This window comes from Neolamprologus brichardi, chromosome 4, assembly GCF_056152115.1.
Source record: "Neolamprologus brichardi isolate AB-2024 chromosome 4, ASM5615211v1, whole genome shotgun sequence".
Taxonomy (NCBI): domain Eukaryota; kingdom Metazoa; phylum Chordata; class Actinopteri; order Cichliformes; family Cichlidae; genus Neolamprologus; species Neolamprologus brichardi.
Genome location: NC_142107.1, coordinates 12,144,187 through 12,169,097, shown reverse-complemented (window position 1 = coordinate 12,169,097; position 24,911 = coordinate 12,144,187). Strand labels below are relative to the sequence as shown.

Sequence of the window (24,911 nt, the reverse complement as noted above, 5' to 3'; positions counted from 1 at the left end):
AATTAGTCTGAATGTTTGAAGTTTTGAGACTGAGCAAATACTAGGGCTGGAGGGGGGGAACTGATCCAGCATAGAATTGAAAATTTTTAATTAAAAAAATCAAATTAAAATACTATGAACAACAAGGTTCATCTCATGCACCAACATCCAGAGCAGAGGAAACATTAAATTGGCTCAACTGAAAAACCAGCCAACACTTCGTCCTAATTCAGAGCCAGCTAATGGCTCACAAGTCCCACAAGTCAAAATATGAAAACAACCTCCTTGCATCTCCAAAAAAAGAAGAAAAATGTTGGCTGCGTGGTGATTATATAGGGATTTTTGTTTTTCACATTTTGTGATCGATTGCAGATTGTGGCGACTAAATGGTTGCCTTTAGCTGTTCACTCGTGATTGTACAGGTTGCCTGTGGCAGTAGGCAAAATTACTGCAGTCTGACTTGGACTGACTGCGTTTACTCTCAGGGAGATTGTCGAAGTGTTGCAAATAATCGTTCTAAATCTGCAAACAGATTGCCAGCGTGTTGCCATCTTTGTCAATGAGCGCAACTCAAGGGGACTCGACTCATTAGACTAGCTGAAGCACGACTGTAATAGTTAAATGGGAATTCCTGTCTATGTATACAGCAACAGATATGTGATTTTCAACAATTTATGACAGTTAATTGCTGTATTAATAGAAACAGAGTGCATGTAATGACCAAATCAAACACTGATGGAAGACTGACTTCAGATATCATCAAAAGATTAACTTTTTTCTCTTAATCTGCAGTTGAAAAAAATGTGAAAAATCGCAATATGTGTTATTGTGATGCTTCGGATTAACAAAATATTAGAAATCACAATAATATTGAATCCTAAAGAAAGTATTGTGATAATATCGCATCATGGGATATCTGCTGATTCCCACTGCTAGCAAATACTACCCCATCCTTTCTCTACTCACTCTGAGAGCTGGTTCTGAGCACTCTCAGACAGGTTGCGTGGCATGGGATAATTGCCTGCCTGGATGGAAGCATTTGGCCCTGCTAGAAGTTTGAACAGGGCATTGTCCACCATCATGAGTGCTGTGGCAGGTGTGTGGTAGGCCTCGTTGTTAAAGTAGGCTGTAGCTTCTGCGAAGTGGTTGCTGCTACCTCGAAAAACAGCGCCCACCACGCAGTGCTCGTTAAAGCTGCCTCCTTCTTCGTCTGCCTGAGTTAGGATGTAATCGTTGAAGTCTACAGGGAGAACGAAGGCTTACGATCAGTAAATACCAAAAGTGAGCAGCAACACCAAGCATTTGTCCTACTCGTTACGCTTACCAGTAGCATTGGTAAGTTCGCCAAGCTGGGCAGAGAGCTGGGAACCGTATACGCTTGCCCAGGCAGAAGCCAGGGGTCCTGCCCCAGACTGCAGAGAAACGGGAACCCTGGTGGGACCATAGCGACTGAGTCCCAGACTCAGTTTCGGAGCGTCATTATGACTGGGAAGGGTGCGTGCCACAAATAAAGCCACAACAGTGAAGACGAGAGGGACCAGGAACTGAGCCACCATCACCTTCCAGTTTCTCCAGCTGTACAGCGCCCTCTTTAGGAACATGGCATAGAACTGCTGCAGGTGTAGTCTGACCTGTTACAGGAGAAAATGGGAGCTTCAATCAACAGAGCAAATTTGCTAAAAAGACGCTGAGCATCGCTTTTATTCCTCTGTCTTACCCCGGTGTTCAGCTTAATGTTGGAGCAGTCTTCTGAGATGAGTGTGCCGCTATCTGTGAAGTCAGTGACATCAGTCAAGCCGCTGATGCTGCTGGCATCATCCATGGTCCAGTCATGAGAGCGTCTCTCATGTTGGTACTGCAGGGCTGGCAGCTGGATCGCCTGGATATCCAAACTAGAGTCCACCAGCTTTCCAACTCTGAAAACACAAATCGATCTCATTTTATCCACTGAAAAAAAAAAAACATTGGTTTTATAGCTGACACTAAAAATAAAAGTAACATTTAGATAGTTTAACATTAAATAGTCAACTGTTTATGATAGAAACGTGTGAGGAGAGAAGAATCTATTCAATCTGTAACATTTTAATTCATTTCAGCACAGCGTGTTGAAGACAGCAGGGAAAACTATTTCTGGGCTTATTTATAATTCAATAATCAATGAGAGACTCACAGAGTGCCTTTGTGAGCGTACAGTATAGTTTTATATTCTTAATACCCACTTATCTGTGAAATGTACTTTCACAAGTAAGAAAAAAAAAAAAGAAACACAGAAGTTACATTTTAAAGCTTTTCAACTCAACATCATTATACCTCCTAAACACCCAGCACAACAAATTAGCAACAAAATGCCATATTTAGATCTCAGGAAAACACTATTAAAAGGTGATTTATTTGTTGTGAATAATTATAGTTTGATAAAAATTAATTGGCAGCATTGTGTAATGGAGTTATTACACTCGGCTGTAAAATATGAATGAAAGAAAGAAGCTAAACGACCAAACGCTCCAACAGCAGCTTTTCTTTGGTGCAACGTGTCAATGGCCAGAACACGCTGCTGGATTCTCAGTATGAATCATAAATAATGAGGCCTGAACAGCAGCAAATACAAATGTTAAACTCGTGCCAGCTGAAGTAGCACAGCGTAAGCCTTCCGCAGCGGACGCGGTCTTGTGATCGTTGCCACAGATACGCATATTAAATCCAAGGGGAAGAAAAAAATAACTAAATAAGGCGGCTGGGACTGCAGTGTATCAGGAAAAGAGTTGGGTTTGCAAGCAAATTTTTTAATATTTTATTTCTATCAAAGGTGCCGTCTAAAGTTCCACAAATTCCACAAACAATTTTCAGTAAAGCGCAAAAGATTCAGGCACTGAACACCCTATACTTACGACTAGAAGCAACTATAACCTTTTGTATCACGTCCATACTGTTTTATATACTAGAAGACATTTAGTCTTACACTACTGCTTGTGATTGTAACACTATTCTATGTTACGTAAGAAAAGGAGGAAAGGTCTCCACACCGTTTGGCTCCAAGTGATACCTGACTGATGACGACACTATATAGAGAAATATCATTGTCACGCTTCGATCCATAGTGTCCTTTAACCCATTTTTGCAACAGCATACTCTGTTTTAGATTACATTGGAAGCTGATGACAGGGAAGGAGTCGTGTGTTGTGGAAGGAGGTTCTGATAGCATTCATTTTTTCTGTGCAGGCTCAACTCCTACTGTTGAAAAAAAACACTTCCTTCTCCAAAATTCACTGAATCTCCACAGACTTTAGAGCAAACATTTGATAGCAAACATAATGTCCCCCATGTGATCCGAGTCAGTTGAACTTAATTAAACCTACTACTTAAGTACGCTCTGAACCAGTTTTATCCCCATCTTCACTAAAATTCTCCCCAGGAAATATTTTATTGCCTTTGTGAGCCTTCATTAAAGTCATTTTAAAGCTTTTAATTTTACAAAAATGTATTTTTACAGAACAGAGACTAATTTTCTGTGATACCCGAGAGAAAAAGGACTTTAAGGGAGAGAAAAACTGTCACTTGTCCTATATTTCCTACCTGAGGAAAACCTCTTCCATAGTAGTTACTGAAGCGCCATAGCTGGCGATGCCCAGCTCCTCTCTGTTCATCTCCAGCTCAGCAAACAGCAATTCAAACCTGATAGAAAGCAACAAAGAGTTTGATTAAAAAATTTAAAAAACATAACAAAACACAGAGCCATATTGCTGCTACCTTTATTTAATATAATCATGTCACCAGTAGTCAAGTGAAAATGAGTTACATTTTTAATGAAAAGCTGGCTTGAGTTATTAAATACATTCATTGATTCAATTTGTGGTATTGTATAATCTGTTGACCCATTTCTAACAGTTCAAAGTAATATTTTTTTGCTTTTCCCTCACTCCATTTTTTTCTTTGTTCTTTTCCTTCCCCATACATACATAATCGTCTGCAATAAAAAGACACGTGATAGCAGAACAATTTCCTAAATAACTACATTTTATTGCGCATAATGTGTTAAAATAGTACAGTTTATTACATCTTTTATTATATGACTGTTTTATTATTCAGTTGCTGTTTTTCTTTGTATACTTGAATGAAATAACTCCAATGTCCCTGTATGTCTAACCTTTCAGTTTTTTCAGTCTAATACTAGTTGTTCATTTCACCCGGTGTGACTTCTAGCCTGTTGTCTTTCTTACAAAGAGGTCAGTCCACACGCTGTGTTTTTGTGCGTATGATCAATGCTCACCTGCTGGTGCTTTCTTTGGGAAGAATATAAGAGAGCTCAGCTCCAGCGCTGCTCTCCAGAGTGGCATTGGGAACATACATGTGAACAAGGCGGGTGATCTCGGACACGTTACAAAGAGCATCCTTGACGATCACCATGTGGTATCCGGCACCTGGTTAAAAATATTACACAAGACATTTACAGAATCAGTCCCAAGAATAGTTAAACTGCATGTGAGCTGGTCCACGTGCAGTATTTCTGTTGAAACAAAAGAGCAAAATTTCAATGCATGCTTTTGTAATACCACCGCTAGTCTAGGAAAGAAAAACTCCCTTTCAAGAATCCATCTGAGAGTACAGTATGCTTTTACTGACCATATTTATTCTTGAGAAAGAGTGGTGAGCCGCAGCACTGCAGCTCTCCTCCTGCCATGATGGCAATTCGATCACCGAGCAGGTCAGCCTCGTCCATAAAGTGTGTGGTGAGCAGGATGGTGCGGCCGCATTTCTCCCCTTGCAGAAGGTCCCAGGTGGCACGTCGTGCTGATGGATCCATACCTGATGTGGGCTCATCTAACATGACAACCTGCAGATGGGCAGAAAGGAAAAGAAGGTTTGCAGTAGTCCGCCCATACTTATACATTTTACTCAAATGACTGTAAATAATGTTCTTTGGTTGTTGTTGTTTTTTTAATTCCAGACCTTGGAGTCTCCAATGAGAGCAATCCCAATAGAAAGTTTTCTCTTCATGCCACCAGAGAGGGTCTTGGAACGAGCATGCCGCTTATCCTCGAGGTTTAAGATACGGATTATCCGGTCCACCTCATCTGGAATCTTGTCTTTGGAGTAGCCTTTCAGCTGGATATAAAGTAGACAACACAAATGGATCAGATTGTCATCTGTTTTTTCAGCAGCTAATTTACGTTAATACAAACTGAGAGGCTGGGAGACAGCAGGAAAGTGCAGAAAAAGGAGAAGTTCACTTGCTACTCAACTCATACAAAGTTTTTGTGTGAGGAAAAAGACAAAAACATGGTTAAAAAAAGGTAATAAAAGTACAATAAAGACATGCTTTGTGCTGCTTTTAATGTTTTTAATAATCAAAACCAATTAAACTCACTTTAATGGAATCAGTGTGAACACCTCGTACTATAATGTGTATAACAGCAAGTTGAAACATTAAGCTATAGTGGATGTGTAGTACATAGAGATGTATTTTTACATAAAAGTGCATAAGTGTGTAAATACCTGTGCATAGAACAGCAGGTGCTCTTGTACTGTAAGGTTATCAAACAATACATCGTGCTGGGGACAAAGTCCCAGGCTGCGTCGGATCAGAGCCATGTCCTGACAGATGTCGTAACCACTGATATAAGCCCTGCCGCTGGTGGGAGGAAACAGGCCTGAAACATGAAGGAAGGTAGTTAAATGTTTTATTTAGGGGGCATGTTTAATGTGTGTGTGTATTTATTGCTTGTTTACATTTGCATTTAGGCGTCTAACCTGTTAGCATAGACAATGTTGTGGTCTTCCCAGCACCATTGTGTCCTAGCAGCACTGTGATCTGTCCTTCGAACATGTTCACTGTTAGCTCTCGTACGGCCTGACGTGTCTTGTTGCCCACTTTGAATTCCTGTCAAAACGCGTGAGCAGAAATGGAATGCATGAAGCGTAACCTTTTTGTCCATTTACCTTTTAGTAGTAACACCGAGTACTACAGTGGAGTTATTAGTGGCCTTTCTTTTCCACTGGGGCATCTGCAGCGTACGCTAAAGTGGTCATGATTACTCTCTGGATCATAGTGTTTTGCTGCTCACCTTAGCGAGGTGTTTAATCTTTATCCCAGACACGAGTCCAGCAGGTTCTTCTTCTATAAACTCTCCTTTCATGGCCTTTTCAGCATCCTCTTCTTCTTCCTTCTCATTTACCAAAGCCATGCGAGGGGTGCTGCACCAGTATGAAGGCTGCAGAGGAAGACAGTCAGGGAAGACAAGGGGAGTGAACCAGTATTTCTTTCAAAACTTTTACCCCAAATTTTCACTATTCATTTCCAGTATATCTAACGGTATCATTTTACTAGGGGAACATCAAATATAGCATCCTATATTAACCACACAGTGTGTTCTGACTTATCACTGAATCAGGTAATCATCCACTGACATAAGGAAGGAAGAGGAACACAATCATTCACTTAATCACAAGAAAGAGAGATCGAGCCAACATTATTATTGTTCATGTACACTCTGCATGAAGAGATTGTTTCCCAGCCAAACCACCTCCTGATTCACTTCCTAAAGACCGGAGTCAAACCTCCCCTTTCTACGGAGCAGAAACACCATCTGACACCCACCCACACAATGGACATGGAGGAAAGTGCGTCAACATCTAATCCACACCCTTCTGGCAGTCTCTTAAATTCCTGACAACTGGGAAAAAGGTTAGCAGGAGTTTATTTTTGTGTAGGCGCGCATGTCTATAAAGGCACGCCATTTCGTGATCGCTCATAGTTGTTATATAGATAAACCTTATTTGTTTTGGCTCTAGATACTCAGACATTTCCTGTTATTCTAACTAGCTGAACCCAAGGCTTCCTCTGGTCGATATGTTGAGACCTCTAGTTTGGAAACTCTTCTGCCCCCGTATGTGACAACCACTTTCACTGAGAGCAGCTTGATTTTATTGGATATAACAGATCTCAACAATGGCCACTGACACTCCCTAGTGCTGCCTAACGCCACCCACCTGCAGACTTTGGTAGCATGAAAATACCTGTTTAACTTGGCAGAGCTCACAGGAAGGAAAGTACTAAGTTGAATGTGTTAATGAGCACAGCGTGAAATGTACTAAATGAGACAAATTACGCTGAACTTGCAAAAACAAAATGATCGGCATCGTGTTTGCATTGGACTACATTTGTTGCAGTGTTTCTCTCAAGTTTGAAATACTACTTGGTATTAATGCTGCCAATAAAGGCATAGGAGGGACAGAAAAGTTTCATAATCTTGGCTCGCAAATAGCCATTCATACTTATATCCCCTCATCTATTGATCGTTTACTGTCACATCATCAGTAACGCCTTTTTAAAACATACCAGTAAAAAGAAGTACGATGGTAAAGGCACGCCATACTCTCCAGGAAACACCGCCTCCATGTACCAGGCTACCATCCCGTACAGCACAGCATCGAAAAGCAGCAAGCACAGAACCTGGGCCATGGAGAAATCATCGTCCACCGTAACAGCGTCAAACAAGTTTGACCACTGGATTCCTGTACCTGAGGAGCAAGGCACGGACAAAATTAACCTATATTAATATTAAAATTCCATGTTTTCAAAGCTGTGCACAAATAATCGCCACATTGCCGCATCAAAGTCTCACCTTTGCCTTCAAACATTCCTATAAGCTGTGCGCCCATGGCCATGGCCACATTGGAGATAAGGCAAGCTGACACTTTCTGGGAATGGCTCAGTAAGTCGTAGCGCGGCCACAGGAACAAATAAGGCAGATAGCTGAGAAAATAGATGAAGCCCCCCGCTGCTGCCGCCACATTGGCTAAGAACACACAGAAGAGAAAGAAACAGACTCAACAGTCATCTTAAAAAAATATATATATATATATATATATATATATATATATATATATATATATATATATATATATATATATATATATATATATATATATATATATATATATATATATATATATATATATATAAGGCTTTGACAACTAAAAACAGTCAGCTATACAGTCCACTCATGAGGTACACTGCAAAATGCTACCTGATAAACTCAAACAGACACACGTAGACAAGAGCTGAAGGAGAAAATAACTGAGAGAGGAACTACGTTTGCTGAGAAAAACATCTCTCTGATAGGCAGACGAGCCTGAGTGCAGCTACAAGAAAGCATTAAGGAGGACAAAAGAGAGATGAGCAAAATGGGGAAGAAAGCAGAGTAATGCGCTTCCATTTGTAGGCAGCCTGACAGACCTCTTCAAAAACCACTTGTTACAGACAATGTGACATTTTGAGCCTGATTGGAACATGCATTTACAAAGTACCATCATCTATTCTTAAAAACCACATCACTGGGTATGTGCACACGGCTGCACGTACAAAGACAGTGAGGGGAGAAAAACAGACCATCTTGGTTTTTTGTTTTTTTTTTAAATGGCCGTGTAGGTCACTCAAGGATCCTTTTTTTTTTCTTGCCAATTTTCTGCAAAAGCCTCGTCTCCCCCTTCTTCCTCTACCGCCTCCAAGTCAACACTTAGAACCAAAACCCTTGAACTCAGCTGGGGTTCTATATATAATGATTTCATTGTCCAGGGTCAGAAGGAAAACAACATGACAGTTATTTTTATTTTGGGTTTTTTTTAGTTCAATGAGATTAGTTTTAATGATTTTAATAAGGTTGTCAAATGTTACAATTAGAGCATTGTTCAGAGAGTAAAGGCAGGGCACCTTTTCATGTTCAAGCACCAAATGAAAACTGTCAGGGCAGGTGACTAAGCACATCATATTCATTACTCAGAGCAGAACACGCAGTACATCTGAATGTGAGAGAAAGTCAAAACATCAGTGTAAACAACTAAATGGAGGTTTTTAAGGTGTTTCCTTCAATTAAAAGCTTAGGCATTACCGTCATAGAGTTCATGTTTCTTATGAGAGCACGTGGAAATTTAAAAAAAAAATCAAAGTAAAAACAAGCAAATAAGTGCTCTTTGAAAATACTGCAAGACACTGAAGCAGAGAAGCATTTGGAGCTCAAGCTACTTCACTGTAGAAAGCTGAAAGAGGAGGCTGCTAGTCTGAATGAGGAGCTTTGAATGAGGAAGAGAGCAAAGGAAAGGGATCATGGGAAAGGAGAGATTTAAATAGTTTCCTTTATTGGGGAGGTTGTCCAGGCCAAGCAGGCGAGCTTGAATTTCACTCGACTGAAGATGGAAAGAACTGAAAGTGACTTGCTCTTTTTTAAAAGGGAACACAACACTTCTGATCACCAAGAAATGGCAAAAACAAACTAAAAATCATTAAATATTAAGTGCTATACTCAACTGCTAAAGAAATCCAATTATTCTGTGCAAATCAACAAATAAAACATAGCTTTCTTTTTTACTGCTGTGTGCATTCTGCAGACAAAGTTAAAGAAACAAAGCAGAAACTTTGGTCTCAGAGACACGCCGTGCATTTCAGGAAATTAAGTGAAAAGTATTTTCTCGCACATACATTACAAAGCACGACAGCAGCAGTCAAAAAGAGACATTATTATTATCTTATCATTTAGAAATGAGTGGAGTGACAGAAACACACACCTCGTGAGAAGAAGGCACTGATCATGAAGCTGAAATTGATAGTGGCCACGGTGAAGACGAGCAGGAAGACAAAGACCAGCGTGGGGTCACTGCTGGTCAGCACCGCTCCGTTGGGGCTCACCTAAAATACGAGATTGGGTCTGAGTAATCACAACATTTATAATCTTTAAACCGAGGGTGTCAAACATAGGCCAGCCAAAGGGTCCCATCCAGCCTAATAGCTGCTTCACAGCTTTTTGGGCTGGAGGGCATCATTTATGGGCTTTTTACTGTATTTTCTACCAGGAAGCAATGTGTTCTGTGTAAGCATAGATCAGCGGTGTCACTTTTACAGCCTTTTGCAGCCTTTCAACATATAAATGTTTTCATAGGTTATTCTGTATTGACTTTAGTGGAAAAGCCCACTTGAGATTTAATTGGGATGTATGAGCCTGTTAACTAAAATGAGTTTGATCCCCTTTAAAGAATCAGCTCAGTGCGTGAAAATGTGGGCTGTCTTTTCATTTTTGTGAATTGTTTGCCATTTCTCTTTACATCAGACACCGATTGTTTTTGTTTTATGACCTGTCATTGCTTATGATGGGGCACTTACTGCCATGACATCACAGCATATTGCGTGAGTTTCAGCTAAAGGCCTTTACATAAGTGTACTTTCACGGGCAAATTTGCAGCATTTTATTTTTTCTGATCAAGTCTGGTTTTTACGCTTTTTTCCATGGAAATAAAGAGATCTGACCAATCAGACCACTGTATATGGGAACAAGTGTGCTCATAGCTCAAAATGCAAAGCAGTACTCAATATACAAATAGTAAAATAATGCTATTTTACCTCAGATACCCAGATGCTCCTCCAGGTCAGACATTATTTTTCTAATTTCTCAGATGTGGTTACAACTCTGCCAACAAACTGCCCCACTGACATGCTGAAATATGCATGAAAGTGGCTGTGATACAACTCCTGGATCAAACCAAATTTTGAAATTTTGAAATTCTCCCTGCTCCTGACATCTCTTGAGAACTGGAGGAACTCAGAATCTCCATTTCTTCCATTTATTATTATTTTTGTTTAGAAACATCAGGACAAGCTCATCATCACCTGAAGCTGACACTTTCGGCGTTTATATACGTTACACAGAAAAATTCTGAATTTCATGTCATTTTTTGACAACCTTCTTACCTTTAGCCTGGTATGTGTACCATGGTTTCTTTTGCTATGCTAAAGGCATCACAGGCGGGAATGTGCAGTAAGCAAAGACAGTTTTTTAACAGTGGCTCACCTGGATACAGAGGAGCAGAGTAACAAAAAACACAGAAATGGAGAGGAAGAGTAAAAACATGAGGAACCAAGCGCTCCAATGGAGCCAGTTGCTGAGACCCATCATCCTCATGTACTCCTAGAATGCCCAACAAAAAAAGCACAGGTTAAAAGAGTCTGGCAATTTTATTACTCCTCCAGCTCATACAAAGGCTCGCAAAACATACCTTGAGCTTCCTTTCTTTTTCCTGCACCACAGCTCGTACTATGTTGAGGGAGGTGTAGGTGAAACTTAGCACCAGTAGTAAGGGCAGCTGGTTCTGAATAGCCAGGATGAAGACGTCATATTTAAAAGCAGGGTAGGGGAACCGTGACATGACCACTCTGATAGGACGCAGCAGGTGCGAGGCAGCGGTTCTGTTGTAAGAGTGCATAATGGCTCGGTCCACTGCATGCTGCACTGCCAGAAAGCCTTCTCTGTAATAACCTTAAAATAAGAAAATAAGCAGCAGCACTTAATAGAATATATTAACACCACCATTACACCATCAGTAATCAGCGTCTATGAAATGACTCAGTGGGCTTTTAAGCCCACTTAAAATGTGACCTGCTCCACAAGGTCAAAGCTTTCCAACCTCCTTCTAGAAGATGACATGAGAATGGACAAGCAGCCTTGATTAACAAACTTGAAGCTGCAATCACAAGTTATTATACACGTGGAGGCTGAAAATCCATATTCGTGTGATTCTAAATTATAAAAGCATATCACTTTTATTATGCTGTCAGAAGGACTTTGGAGTATACCTCCTCTTTCTATTTTAGCTGCAAACAATTTTTAAGGACAAAAACATTTTAAGGAGAAATAAAAGGGCCGGGGTTGCTGGGACACACTGGAAATGCATCCTCCATTGTTACTGTATCATTTAAACCAGCTGACGGGCAAATGTGAAAATGAGATTAACAGCAACTCATGCCTCCTGAAGGGTTCTTAACGCCTTGAAAATGCCCCATAAGTGATTGGTGGGCACACTGTACCCTGCCAAAAACTAGATAACGCCGATTATGCTGAGCATGTGCAGGGGTATGGTTGCCATGGAAATGTAGCCTGATCAGGCAGGGCTGTCTCTCCATTCAAAGTCGAAGAATTAAGAGCTTTTTATCAGGCATAATCTCTAAGTAGAAAAATACATACCTAATATTTTAGGTGTCATTTAAAAATAACATTGCATTTTAAAACAATAGGAATTCTTACCAGGTGTTCCCCCTTCCTTGTTGTACTTCTCTCTTGGTCCTGGCAGTTGAAAAAGGGGAAATAGACTGTGTGTGTGCCAGTCTAAGTCATTGTTGGGGTTCAGCTCAGACTTTTCCGAGATCGGGGCGTTGCGTGGCGAAAAAGTGAAGCGCAAGTGGTAGCTCACCTGCATGTCAGAGCGCAAAAAGAGAACAGACGTTAATGAAGAGTAGAGTGATACGCTAAGCAATACACTCAAGTCGTGCAGTGAATTTAACAACTGTAGCACCTCCAGTGGTTTTGTCCTCAACAATTTTTCCATTTTCAAGTAATATATAGACATTTCTAGACATTTCATAGACATTAATGTCCTTCTGAAAACGACTTGTAGTGGCTTAGCAAACGTCTGACTTTTCACATTCAAAATAATAAGTCCACAGACAGAGTTTCAGCCACCCCACTCCAGGTAGCATCACCTGTCTTTATGTCCTCTCGACACCAATTTCAACCACTAGATGGGGCAGACTCAAACTAAGTAATATTAGACACTGATCTATGTTAAACATAATCATCTTTGGCTCCTACACTGTCATATTTCAGGCATGCTTCCAAAATAAAATGACTGGGTGTGCATCTGAAGTTAGTGAGGATGATCTCTGCCTATACAGCTTACTGGGGCTAGCCTTGGAAAAACCCAGGCTTTCAAACCATGTTTTTATTGATATACACTGAGGGGTCAAAACTATCCTAATTTAGGAGTGCTTTGTTTTCAAAATAAAGTGCATATAGAGCTTTTGTACATTAAAGAAAGATAAAAACTAAGGTGAAGCTATGACAGATGTGTGTTTACAGTGCACTGTGTCTGTTCGCCTGTCCCCAAGTTACCATCCACCCATCTGTCCATGTGTTAGGCTACATCACCATGATAAGGTATTTTTTGAAACAGTAATTTTTCTAAGTTCCTCCATCGACATGAAAACGCAAAAAAAAGAAAGAACTATCTCACGCGATTCTCAAAAGTGGCAATATAACCGTAACCATGAGGAAATGTTGGCCAATCAGAAGCACAGAAACAATGACATGGCACAGTCTGACATGAGAAAAAGACATAAAAACATACACGTTTAATGTTGCAAGTCAAAGTCTCCGTTTTTCTTCTCCGCACGTAAATACAGAAACACAGCTTTTGAAAATGTTTACCCTGGCTTAACTTTTTCAAAAGCTCCATTTTCAGCGATCTGAAACGTCGTTTATGTCGTTATTACTCACAGACGATGCTTACCAAAATACCTGTGAACATGTGGATGTAGCTGTAGTTTCTTGCAAAGAAATTAAAGATTAGGTGACATCTACGAGTGCCTTCCTTTAGCCTAACAGTTCACTGCTTTGATTGTGAATCCCATTATACAAAGAAAGAGAAAACCGTATTGTATTGTATTGTATTTTTTTAAGGTTTAATCTGGCAAGCTGTACTGAACTGATGTGACTGACACACAGGGAGACAGGCACAGAGGAAGCGTAATCCGGTACGACTGAAGAGACATTTTGTTCTTAAATGATTCACCCTAAAATGTAGGAGTACGTCTCTTGAAGGCTTTACAGTGAGCGATGTGAAGCTTTCAAGCCTTTTAAGCCTGTCAGGCTTTTTCATCAGAGTCAGCTGAAGCTTTTCCTACAGTGCATCAGACTGCATGAACCTCTGAATGCATCTTTCCACCATCAGGTTTTTCCTGCTGCACAGGAGCATGAGTTTCATGTCAAACTTCACTATAAAATCTAAAGGTTGTTTGGTCAGACTTTTCAACTACCACCTCTCAACAGGTAAGGCAAATGAATGAATTTCAGGAAGAAGAGAAATGTGCCTTAACAGGTACTGCAGGTAAAACTCCGTAAAAACAAAGTAATCTTCTGGAATTGTCTGTCAGTGTGTACGCTGCATTTTACCTGTTGGGGCAGGGGCTCATCATCATGCGTGAAGTGATGCTCAAAAACTACAGCAGCCAGCACATTTCTTGATTGAGGGTCATTCCTCACAAAGTTCTCAAACTGCTCCTCTGTCTCAAAACCACGCACTGGAACAGGGACAAATACACACACACAGACGAAGAACATTAGATTAATTGTGTTTTGGTATTCATCTCATGCACACAGGTGTTTTCACGCCTGTCTCGCTCCTTGACCTTGCGGCTTGCCTTTCTCACCGACAGGCATGAAATTGCTCACGATGCAGACAGCATACCAAATTCTGTCACAAATATTATTAATAGAACCGATCAGTCCCCCAGAAGACAAGCGTGCACTGGAATATGCTTCTTTTTTGGGGGGGACACAGATGACAGATCACTTTAAAGAAATTGGAACAACATGTGGGGGTCAAAACACAAAAAAAGATGTCACAGCACCATAAATAAGACTAAACCACCTTTTCTTATGTAGTTTCACTGTTGATTAAATTTGTTTTATTGCTGAACTCTTTATTGCACTTATCAAGCAAGCATGAAGGTATTCTGCGCCTGGCAAAGAGCATCAGGATTACACACAGGTCTCGGGGTTAAATCTGGTTCATGATCATAAAATAAACACTTGCACAGAGATAAAGAGGAAGGGCAATCAGCCAAAAGACACAGTCCACATATTCACCTGACATCCTTCACACTCCTCAAATGGTTACCACTAGTATAACTCAATAATTCCCATCTAGCAGCATTAGAAATGGATACATGGAAAGATTTTGGGTTAGCTCAGTTGTTATAGTGAAAAATCTGATTATTCGAAGCAAGTAGAGACAGTTTAAAGAGTAAGCGTTAGTTCAGGTTTAGATGTAGTATTTTTTAAAATGAATCAATAATTAGCCATGTAATAGGCATACTTGTTGGCTAACTTACACTAAGCAGTAAAAACAAGTAGCTAAAGGTAATGGTTAGAGTTTGGAACAGTTAGCTGGTTAGTGCAAAGTAAGTGATAACTGCTGCTAGAGGTTATCTCTTAGGACAGCAGGTTTGTCAATTACCACTTGAAGTGAGAGTGCGAGCCATGACAGTGCAGCTGTGCTGATAGTTTACCACTTAATGGTCTTTGACAAAATTGTAAGGTTTAGGAATTTGGGTTAACTAGCCCTTCAAATCGTCAGGTTTATTCTGGATTTCAAGTTGAACTTGTTTACATACTTAAATTTTTAAAAATATAAATTACGAATGGATATATATATATATATATATATATATATATATATATATATATATATATATATATATATATATATATATATATATATATATATTAGGGGTGCAACGATACAACAAAATTCACGGTTCGGTTCGATACTTTGGTGTCACGGTTCGATATTTTTTCGATACAAAAAAAATGTTCATGCCTTTTTATTAATTTGTCATTTATTAAATTTTCACGGCACATTCTGCACCACATCTCTGTGCGTTCATCATTTGTTTGAAGCCAGCTCACCTCCTGCAACCACTTTTCCGAGAATACGCGCTTCTTTTGTGGTTCGGACTCCTTCTGACATTTCTTTGGAGGTGGAGGAACATCACAGTAATTGCTTAAAGGAGCTTCTTCGACATCTTTAAGAGTTCTAAACAAATGTCTGTCCTCCTCCTGAAAATCTTATGTACGCAAACACGCGTTGCAACTTCTTATCTTGTGCGGGTTTTTATTTTGACAGCGAATGCGCACCTGCGGACCACTTATGTGCAGCCCTGGTTATTTAGCTCGTCATATTGCAGCCACAGAAATTCTTTTGTCCATGAAACCATAAAGCTGCACTTTCTTTTTGCCTTATAGTCTGATTTGTCATAACTTTTCCGTTTTGTCACTTCTTCACCCTGACCTGTCTTATTTGGCTCAGCAGAACTAAAATATATATCCTGCTGCTTTTACACACGCACTAACATAACGCTCAGCGATTCTCTGCGCGATCAACCTCTCACATGTTTAAGCTGCAGGAGATTTCACTTGTCATGTTTGCATAGTAAGCTAACGATTGATAAGACGATGTCAGAGGAATTGGTGCGCAAATTATCATTACTCACCAATCAGTACTGTCGCTTTCTATACACATTTCACGCGATTGCAAAGTGAAAGCAAAAAACAAGCGCAAATTCAAACGCGATTTCAGTATGTCACATATTGACAGTGGCCGATGCCAATGACATAATTACCCAGCTACATTTCCGAAAGAATGCAAAAGCATTGACATATATTTTTCCTTCCTACGATAGGCCGACGGGCAGGGCAGAGATAGATTTTGGTAGCCCGACTGGAAAAAAGCCCCAGGACGTCGGGCTAGCGATTTTGCGAGCCCTGTATCTGATTGAGGAATCACTCATCTTTGGAAAAGAGAGTTTATTATGGAGAAATGTCTCTTTCCAAAATAAAAGCTATACTATACGCTTCTTCTGGGCTATATTCTCAGCAGCATATTAAACATATCAGGTCCCCATAAGGAGAATCATGTGCTAACGGCTGTCTAAATGACTCGGGTAAAGTTTGTAGCTTGCGTGCTTGTTTTTGTCTGCTTCCACTTGTCTTTGCACTAGGATGATGTCGGAGTAAATGTGCAGTCATATTGGTTGTGTTCCCACTAGTGCTGTCAGCGTTAATCTGAAATGACGTTAAGGTCACAACACAGCAAATCTCCGTTAACGAGCTACCGCGGATCGCCTCATGAGTGGGGCTGGAAGACGTCAACACAGTAACGAGCTAACTGCGCTAACACACTAGTTCCCACCAATTGAGCATTGCTGGCACATCCAACATACTGTTTTACTTTTGTCCATGACACGCTTACCTTCAGGGTCATACGTCACATGAAAACCAAAATAGTTCCAAACGCCAGATCTGAATGAGGGTGGGGGAGGTTCAATTTGCCATGTTGCAACGAGCTTAACTTCTGTCTAGCTAGCTTGCCCTGCGCTCAGTGAATCTGTGTTCGACTACTCCGCCTAGGCTGCACTGTCGAGCGCAGATCCACTGAGCGCTCAACACAGACAGCATCGTCAGAAGGAAAGTTGATAAAATAAATTAAAAATGTTGTATCGTTCGATACATATGCGTACCGAACCGAAAGCACTGTATCGAACGGTTCGATATCGATACGAGTATCGTTGCACCCCTAATATATATATATATATATAATTAAAACAATTATATAAAACAATATATATAATTATCTCTTATTCTCTGCACCGCTTTTCACCCTCTGAAATGCTACTATCTAGTCCCCAAAAAGCCCAAAAAGTCTTGCTGTGATTGGTTAGTTTGTACAATGAAAACCAGGAAATATAGTCAACAAATATCCAGCATAGGTCTTCTCTAAATAGGACTGCACCATATTATATGATCTGCGATAATACCAGCATTATTTTTACGTGATTTAAATGTGTCATATTGAGGTTGCAATAGCAAAAGCTATGTTTATGTTCCCTAGTTCACAATAACAAGACAAGATAACAAGAGCCATGTGTCACCCTATGTTGAAGACTTAGTACCTAGTGCTGTGCGATCCTGCAGTTTTTGGTATCAATTCAATAACAAGTAAATACAAGGCCAGTACTGCAAGTATTCGGATCGATCCATATACCTCTTCCTAAAAAGGAAGCTACTTCAACAACCTCCAACAGAAAACAGTATTTATCCAGCAAAATATGCAAGGAAACTGTTCCAGTTAAAGGTGGAAACAACAAATGTGTTTCACCACTTGGCAAAAAACACACCATCGAGTACAATGCTAGCAGCTGGTGATGTACAACCCAAAAGTAACCAATGACTCAACCAACCATCACAAGTTTCAGTCCATATGTCAGGAAGAGCAAATGGTGGATTTAAATTAGTGATGCGATTACATGGTTGAAAACCAGGGCTTTAAGCAGCTGTTTACAAAGATAAAACATCCCGGGAAGAGAATATTTTGCAGTTTTATTATGTGACAATATTGTGCATCTCCTCCAGAATTACAGGAGAACTCTTCCTAGCTACTCTGTGCTTGCATTTGTCACTGGATATAATGCTGTGTGACTACTACACTATAATCCTGTGGCTGCTGCTTCTGGCACCTTGTTTCAATAGATTCACACTACAAATTTGGCAGTCTGTCATCAATGATCACTGGAAAAGAAAGATGGAAAATTCCCTTTAATTACTTACAAAAGATGCTGCCTGCATCAATTAAATTTGTCTAACTCATCGAATTTGCGATAATATTGCACATTTTCTTGGAATATCCAGATATAATTTTGAGGCTATATCACCCACTGCTACTCCTAAGAGCAGTTCACTTTACCAGCATTAGAAAGACTTTCTGTAGCTTCTAGCAAACAGATTGTAACAATAGGATATTAACACGAACGAACACACGGGTATTTCCCTAATGACAGTAAGCCACCGCGTTTTCAGTTCCTCAGGTGCATAATATGATGTTTATGTGTCCATGGTGATGCTGAAATGTGAAAAGGCCAGATGTTCAGACTTAACTTGGCAGAAAGAACCATTTTCTTTCTTCTTTTTATAGGAGGGTCTGCTTGGAGCACGAGAACATGAGACTGAAGGTAAAAAAGTGTGTACGAGAGACAACCTCAATAACCCTGAAAACAGATCACTGAGGACATAAAGATGTTGGAGTTGCATATTTTCAAAAAACAGTGATTTAACTGATAAAGTAAGATTAGGTTTTATTAATTGTTGTCTTGAGTAAAACTGTTCACTTATGTGTTTAAAGCTTTAAAAGAAGTAGATTATCTGCAAATTTTAAAAGGGGAAGCATTATTCTTAAATGATGACAGGAAGGAAAAATAGTTTTGTAACACACCATTTCACAATAGTTTGGAAAATAAACAATTTCATGACCGGAATCACAAATAATTCCATTATTAATCTCTAATTATTAATTAATGTGTTATCTGTTTAAAAGAATCCCTCATTTTAGGCACAACATTGTAGAATTACAGCAGGAAAAACAAAATATCAGTGATTCAGCCTTGATCATCCCCTCTTCACCTTCCCCTCTGAGTGCTAAGACAGTTAAATTATTTATTAACAGCTGAGCTTAGATCTCAAATAGCTGTGTTCAGGGAAGCAGTTTCACAGATCTCTGGCTACCTGCGTATCTCTCCGCTCACCTCACACGGCAGCCATTTGCCCGTCATGCCAATTGTCAGTCAAAATGAAAACAAAAATGCAAAAAGCCTGTTTGTACACCTGTCTGTCAGGCTGTCTGCATGTTTATCTGAATGACTGGTCACGCAGGGCAGATGTGTGTTAGCGCCTGAGTTTTTAAAAAGACGTGTCCCCGGGAGAGCAACCATGTGAGCTACAGTGTGTGTGATTCCTTTTCATTTCCTTGTTTAACCTGTAAGCTGACACAGTTTCGTCGCGAGCAGGGTGTGGCCCTTCTGAGGATTGTTTCTGGAGGAACAAGTATTCCCAGGTTTGTCCTGAACTACAAATGGTGTCAGGGCTAAAGGGTTTGTTTTACTGGCAATAAATGTTCCCGCAAACATTTGTTTTTTTACTTCATCTGACAATAAACTGTACTAAAACAAATACTAAAGGCAGAAACCTGTTAGTTCGGCTCACTGTAAAGACTGGAATTATGGGAAAGACGCATTTTAATGTTTATAAGTCGGCTTTAGTTGTGAGGCGAGGGTAGATTTGATGCTCTTTTCCTGTTTTTAGTTCTACGCAAAGCCAAACTAACATGCTGCATTCTGTAACCTTGTGTTTACCAGACAGACAGTGGAGTTGGTATTGATCTAATCTTCAGGAAGGGAGCAGGCACAAAAGCACGTTTCCCAAAATGTCAAACTATACCTTAATGAGACAAACAGGCTGATGGATGATCACATTCAGAAAGAGCTAAACACAAAGACAGACATGTGAATACCTTCGGATTCAAATCTAGATGTATTTTTACAAAAAATGCCTTTGATAATCTTTGGTGCCAATCAAATCTTCACTGTTGACTGATCAACTGCAGATGGAATATATTTTCTGACCTACTTTTCACAGATCTACATTTGGATTAAAATTCCTTCTTAAACAAATCTTTACATGTTATACGACATTCGTTACCCACCTGAGGATAGGAACAAGCTTCTTTGCACATCCTCTGCCACCTGACGCACCACGCTGGAGTTGCCGGGCACATATGTCAGCTGTAAGTTTTTCCAATCTTTTGGTAGTGTTTCTACTGAGTAGCTCTCATAGATTGTAGCATTTGGGTAATCCTTGAAAGACACCTTCTGGCGCAATACAATGAGGATGCAGGAGAAGAGCAGGGGAAGAAGGATCTCCACCAGAGTTACAAGGATTTGTCGTTTCTGGGGAGCAGAGTGAGGGAGAGTATTAACACTGGTATCAAGTGCATACAGAAACACAAAGTATTGATCATTTTTAATAAAGGCAACACCTCTTGGGAAATAAATAAACTCTCCCTTAGGTCATCCAAAATGGAAAAATACTGTGACATTAACATGTACAACCTCTCTGCAAAAACCTCTCTATGATAATGCAAGCTACTAATCATTTGAGTCAGGATGGGGTTTGGGGCATCAGTTTATTCCCATTACCCTGTTATGGAGTGAAATGAGACAATTTCACAGACACTTAAAATAAAGCGTAATTTACGTGATAGACTCCGCTTGCTGAATGATTGAAGTACAAAGTGCATTGGACAGTTTCAGGACATTAATCTCAATCTCAATATTACACCCTCCCCTTTCAGCAATATATCTAAATTGCTACTTAGGAGAATGAATGCAAGCACAGAGTAAAATATAGTCATGCAAAAATGAAATGTGAACCCTAGTGTCCCCTTACTGCTCCAATGGGTAGGAAGCAGCCAGATGCTGCTAATAAAATGTACTGGATTAACTGATCATCAGCAAGTATGATCACCTTTGTAACAACAGCAGTTTTGGCAGGTTGCTGGTGTGGAGCAGCAACCTGCCAAAACTGGTTGGCAGGTTGCTGCCGGCTAACAAAGAAAAAAGTTATATGTTGCAATGGCCCAGTCAAAGTCCAGACCTAAGCCTGACTGAAATGTTGTAGCAGGCTCTTTGAGAGATCTGTGCATAAACAAACACCCACAAACCTCAATGAATTGAAGCAACATTGTAATGAATAGACCAGAATTTCTCCACAATGATGTGAGAGACTGATAAAGTCATACAGAAAATGATTACTTTGGGTTACTGCTGCTAAAAGACGTTCTAAAAACTACTGAATCATGGTGTGTACTTAGTTTCATGACTGCATATAGTTGTGTGAAATCTGTCTTGCTTACAAGTTTTAAAAGACTTAACTAGAAAAAATAATGTCAAAATCAACATGGGGATGATGACCACAAAATAAAAAACAGGATGAACCAGAAATGTATGGGCTTTGCTGTGGGCTTTAACAGGCCTAAGCTACTGTGTCTGTGAATTTTATTGTAAAAGTCAAATATGATAATATATGAGATTTTGTAAGACAGATTAAATTATATGGTGTGTCTGTGTTCTGCAGATGGAATCAAGGCAACAGCTGGAGCAGCAGGAGAAAGACAAATAGGTGATGGAGAAACAACCCTCACAGCACACAAGCTACGCAGCAGAGAGCAAATGCCATTTCTCAATATGTGCAGGATTGTGAAATCATCAACTGGTATTAATGTTCAAAAGTGTGCAAGAGCTACAGAGCACAAAGCACAAACAGAACTGTACCAATAGCCTGTGCCAGTATAAATCAAGCACTCTGTTTTGCAAAAATGATTTCCAGTCTTCTGTAAACTGACAGGCCTTGAATGTAATCACATGCTGTTCCCATAAACACAATAGAAAAATCCAGCTGTAATGATTTTTGTCTCATGATCTATGTTGCGACATTAAAGAAAGAAAAACTGAAATAACTAAAGATATACGCCATGACTTCTCCTGAAGACAGCCATATAAGGCTAAGAAAAAGCATGTGATAGCCACCAATAAGCTGACCAGTCTAGAAACTGTACAAACATATTGTCTATTTCTGAGCTTAAACAGGTTTCAACCCACTGGGTAACATCTTAAGTTCATGAAACTAACTGTTAGTCAGTTTACTGTATTTATGAATTTTCATATAGCTATCAATTCAGTGTTGTAAATCCAGACATCCCCTCTGTAAACACTGCTACTTCTGACAATACACAATGGTGCTGCGAAGAATATCAGCACCTAAAAAGGACATAGAGGCAGGTTAGAAGTGGTACACCTTCTTTTAACTCACCTGCTGAAGATAATTCTTCCACAGCAGTAGTCCAAATTGTTGCAAAATGGCCATTTTGAAGAGTACATAGGACACAGTTCAAGCTGCCTTCTGTCGGAGCTGGAGACAGAAAGAGAGCGGGTCAGGTTTTTATTCCAGATTTACCTAAAGCTTCAACTGAACTGTAATGACTTCTTTCTGAGTTTCTATTTAACAGCAGATTCAAAAAGAGAAGTGAAATTGAGCAATCATCAAAAGCATGATCTTTTAGTAATTTCTGAGAACCATGAGGAAAACCAAAACAAGAGAAGTTAAAAGGAAATTTCACAAACTGTGATGGGTAATAAATATAAACAGTTATAATAAATATAAAATATATGATAAGAGTCTAGAAATTTGTTCAGACACATGGGCAAAGAGGTGATAAGAAAAAAAACAGGTCATTTACATTTACATAAATAGTCAATGGAAATTCCCCAATAGGTTATTATAGGAGTATAATAAGATCACAGACAGAGAGCTATTTGTGACAGCTCCAAAACACACACGAGAATGCGCACATCTGCAATACCACATTTACAGTCCAGAAAGCGCGATCGATAAACATGAACTCCTAAACCAGGATGTCCTCGGAGTCTCACGGTACACTTTTGTCCCACTGGAATCTTATTTCACAGCACATCACGAATAAAACAGAATAAAACTGACCCTTCTGTGAAGAAACTGGGAACTTGTCTCATTGACTATAATAAGTCAGGGCTCAATTATCGCATTATCTATCTAATAGGGTTAGGAACTATTTCCTTATTAGTATTTTCTGGCAAACAATAATCACGCACAGGGAGTTAAAGACGTGAACCTCCTCGACATCGTCTCTGATTGGCCCATCCCGGACCTTCTGGCTCTCCCGATTGGTCAATCTTCTTGTCAATCCTTAAAGGGCTCTGATGAATGCAAATAATGCAGCCGAGGGGGGAAAAGATAGCAATTTCCTACATTTGAGGCACTGACTCATCGACACAGTTACATTTCACACTATTTAATAGTGCCATGTATATACCGAGATGCGTCTGTGACATAAATACTCTCAATTACCTCGAAAAGAAAGGTTTCTGCACAACAACTCCACGAACTGCGGTGTCCCTCTTCCTGTCGAGGTGAAAACAGTCACTCTGTATCGTCTTAAACCGACAACAAAAGCATCTCTTTGGCTCTCTTTGCTTCGCCAGTGCTGTCGATACTCGGTAGCATTAGTGAAGCTATTCGCCGGCAGCCTAGTGCAGGTTTATACCCTCCGGAGTTTGCTGCTTGCTAGCGAGGCGATGACATTGCACCAGCTGCTGGATAAGCCCATGGATACATTGTATGTAAAATACAGCGAGAAACGTCAACAAAACATATCACGTGACCACACAGGGGTGTCACATGATCCCAATAACTGGGATCAACAGTCACCGCTGCACATATAACACCAAATATAGATTAAATAATAGTTTTAAATATAGTTTTAGTTGGTATGAGGCTGTATAATTTCCTTATTGTTACTATTTCCTTGTTATTTATTCAGCTTTCTATCAAGAACACTAAACTTTTTTTTTAAGTAATCCCTGATGAGATCATCTTCCGTCTTTAAGCACAAAGGCACCGCATTTATATTTATATGTCAGGCTTGAGGAGTACTGCTCCACTATTTTTTTTACTTTTCACAGAGTTGGGAAACTTGCAAAAACTGCATAAATAAATATAAACGTCAGTTTAGGTTAAGATGACAAAAAAACAACAAAAACTTACTACCCAGATGGAGTAACTTCTCTTTTGTGTTGTTTATATAATGTCTGCTTCTTCTCCTTTTTTTAATTCATGCTGATGAGATTCTTTTGAGGTTACAGCTTACTGACTGAATGTTAAGCTCTGGAGAAGACAAAGATATCTGGAAATGTCTTAGGACCCTTTTTGAACTTTTTGAAGATTTTGATCTAACAGAAATTTGTTTGTTTTGACCATGTAGTGTATCAAACAAGTGGAGCTATTTGCTTTCCTTTTATCTTTATTAAGTGTGTGTGTGTGTGTGTGTGTGTGTGTGTGTGTGTGTGTGTGTGTGTGTGTGTGTGTGTGTGTTTGTGTGTGCGCGCGCAGGGGGCGTCTTTTGTTTGCTTTTGTGTTTGTATATTATTAAAAATAATTTGACATACTGTTGGGAAGGACATATATGCATATGCTGGTCAGCAGTTTCATGCACACATCATGGACGTGAATGTCACTGAAAATTGGGGCTTTTCAGTTCTGCGAACTGTTTCTTTTCCAGGGTGGAATGATTATACGGAACTGTAATGATATACGGGAACTTTGTGCAGAAGTTGGAATTTATTTTGGATTTTCTCTAGTCCACACAGAGCCAAAAGTATACATAAAGGCTCAAATATATACACACTCAAATCTTTTAATAAATGGTGCTGAAGGTTATGAAATGTCTTTAAATGGATAAGGCCTATTGACTCCTTATAGTGATCATGATTGAATACAACTGGTAGTTTCTCTTTGCCAGCATAACAAGGATTTGTTTGACTGCTCTCACTGGATTGATCAACACTCAGAACAAAAGGAAAGTACAAAGAACTCAGTGAAGATCTAAGGAGATTGTAGATTTACACAATT

General features: G+C 39.7%; 1 protein-coding gene across 1 annotated transcript in view; it reads right to left on the bottom strand.

The window, feature by feature from the left end:
• abca3b (ATP binding cassette subfamily A member 3b) overlaps nucleotides 1–23,613 on the bottom strand; it is a 32,392-nt gene extending 8,779 nt beyond the window's left edge. The window contains exons 1-20 of the mRNA XM_006791426.2: nucleotides 23,352–23,613; nucleotides 22,278–22,376; nucleotides 20,113–20,356; nucleotides 13,971–14,098; nucleotides 12,048–12,213; nucleotides 11,023–11,282; nucleotides 10,818–10,934; nucleotides 9,541–9,661; nucleotides 7,602–7,775; nucleotides 7,316–7,497; nucleotides 6,042–6,188; nucleotides 5,728–5,857; nucleotides 5,473–5,627; nucleotides 4,927–5,082; nucleotides 4,600–4,810; nucleotides 4,247–4,397; nucleotides 3,553–3,651; nucleotides 1,697–1,895; nucleotides 1,304–1,610; nucleotides 946–1,219 (exon numbers count right to left, since the gene is read on the bottom strand). Of these exons, the coding sequence (XP_006791489.2) occupies nucleotides 946–1,219; nucleotides 1,304–1,610; nucleotides 1,697–1,895; nucleotides 3,553–3,651; nucleotides 4,247–4,397; nucleotides 4,600–4,810; nucleotides 4,927–5,082; nucleotides 5,473–5,627; nucleotides 5,728–5,857; nucleotides 6,042–6,188; nucleotides 7,316–7,497; nucleotides 7,602–7,775; nucleotides 9,541–9,661; nucleotides 10,818–10,934; nucleotides 11,023–11,282; nucleotides 12,048–12,213; nucleotides 13,971–14,098; nucleotides 20,113–20,356; nucleotides 22,278–22,331 (3,275 nt within the window). The 5' untranslated portion in view covers nucleotides 22,332–22,376; nucleotides 23,352–23,613. The remainder of the gene's footprint in view (nucleotides 1–945; nucleotides 1,220–1,303; nucleotides 1,611–1,696; nucleotides 1,896–3,552; nucleotides 3,652–4,246; nucleotides 4,398–4,599; nucleotides 4,811–4,926; nucleotides 5,083–5,472; nucleotides 5,628–5,727; nucleotides 5,858–6,041; nucleotides 6,189–7,315; nucleotides 7,498–7,601; nucleotides 7,776–9,540; nucleotides 9,662–10,817; nucleotides 10,935–11,022; nucleotides 11,283–12,047; nucleotides 12,214–13,970; nucleotides 14,099–20,112; nucleotides 20,357–22,277; nucleotides 22,377–23,351) is intronic.
• Nucleotides 23,614–24,911: the final 1,298 nt, after the last annotated feature.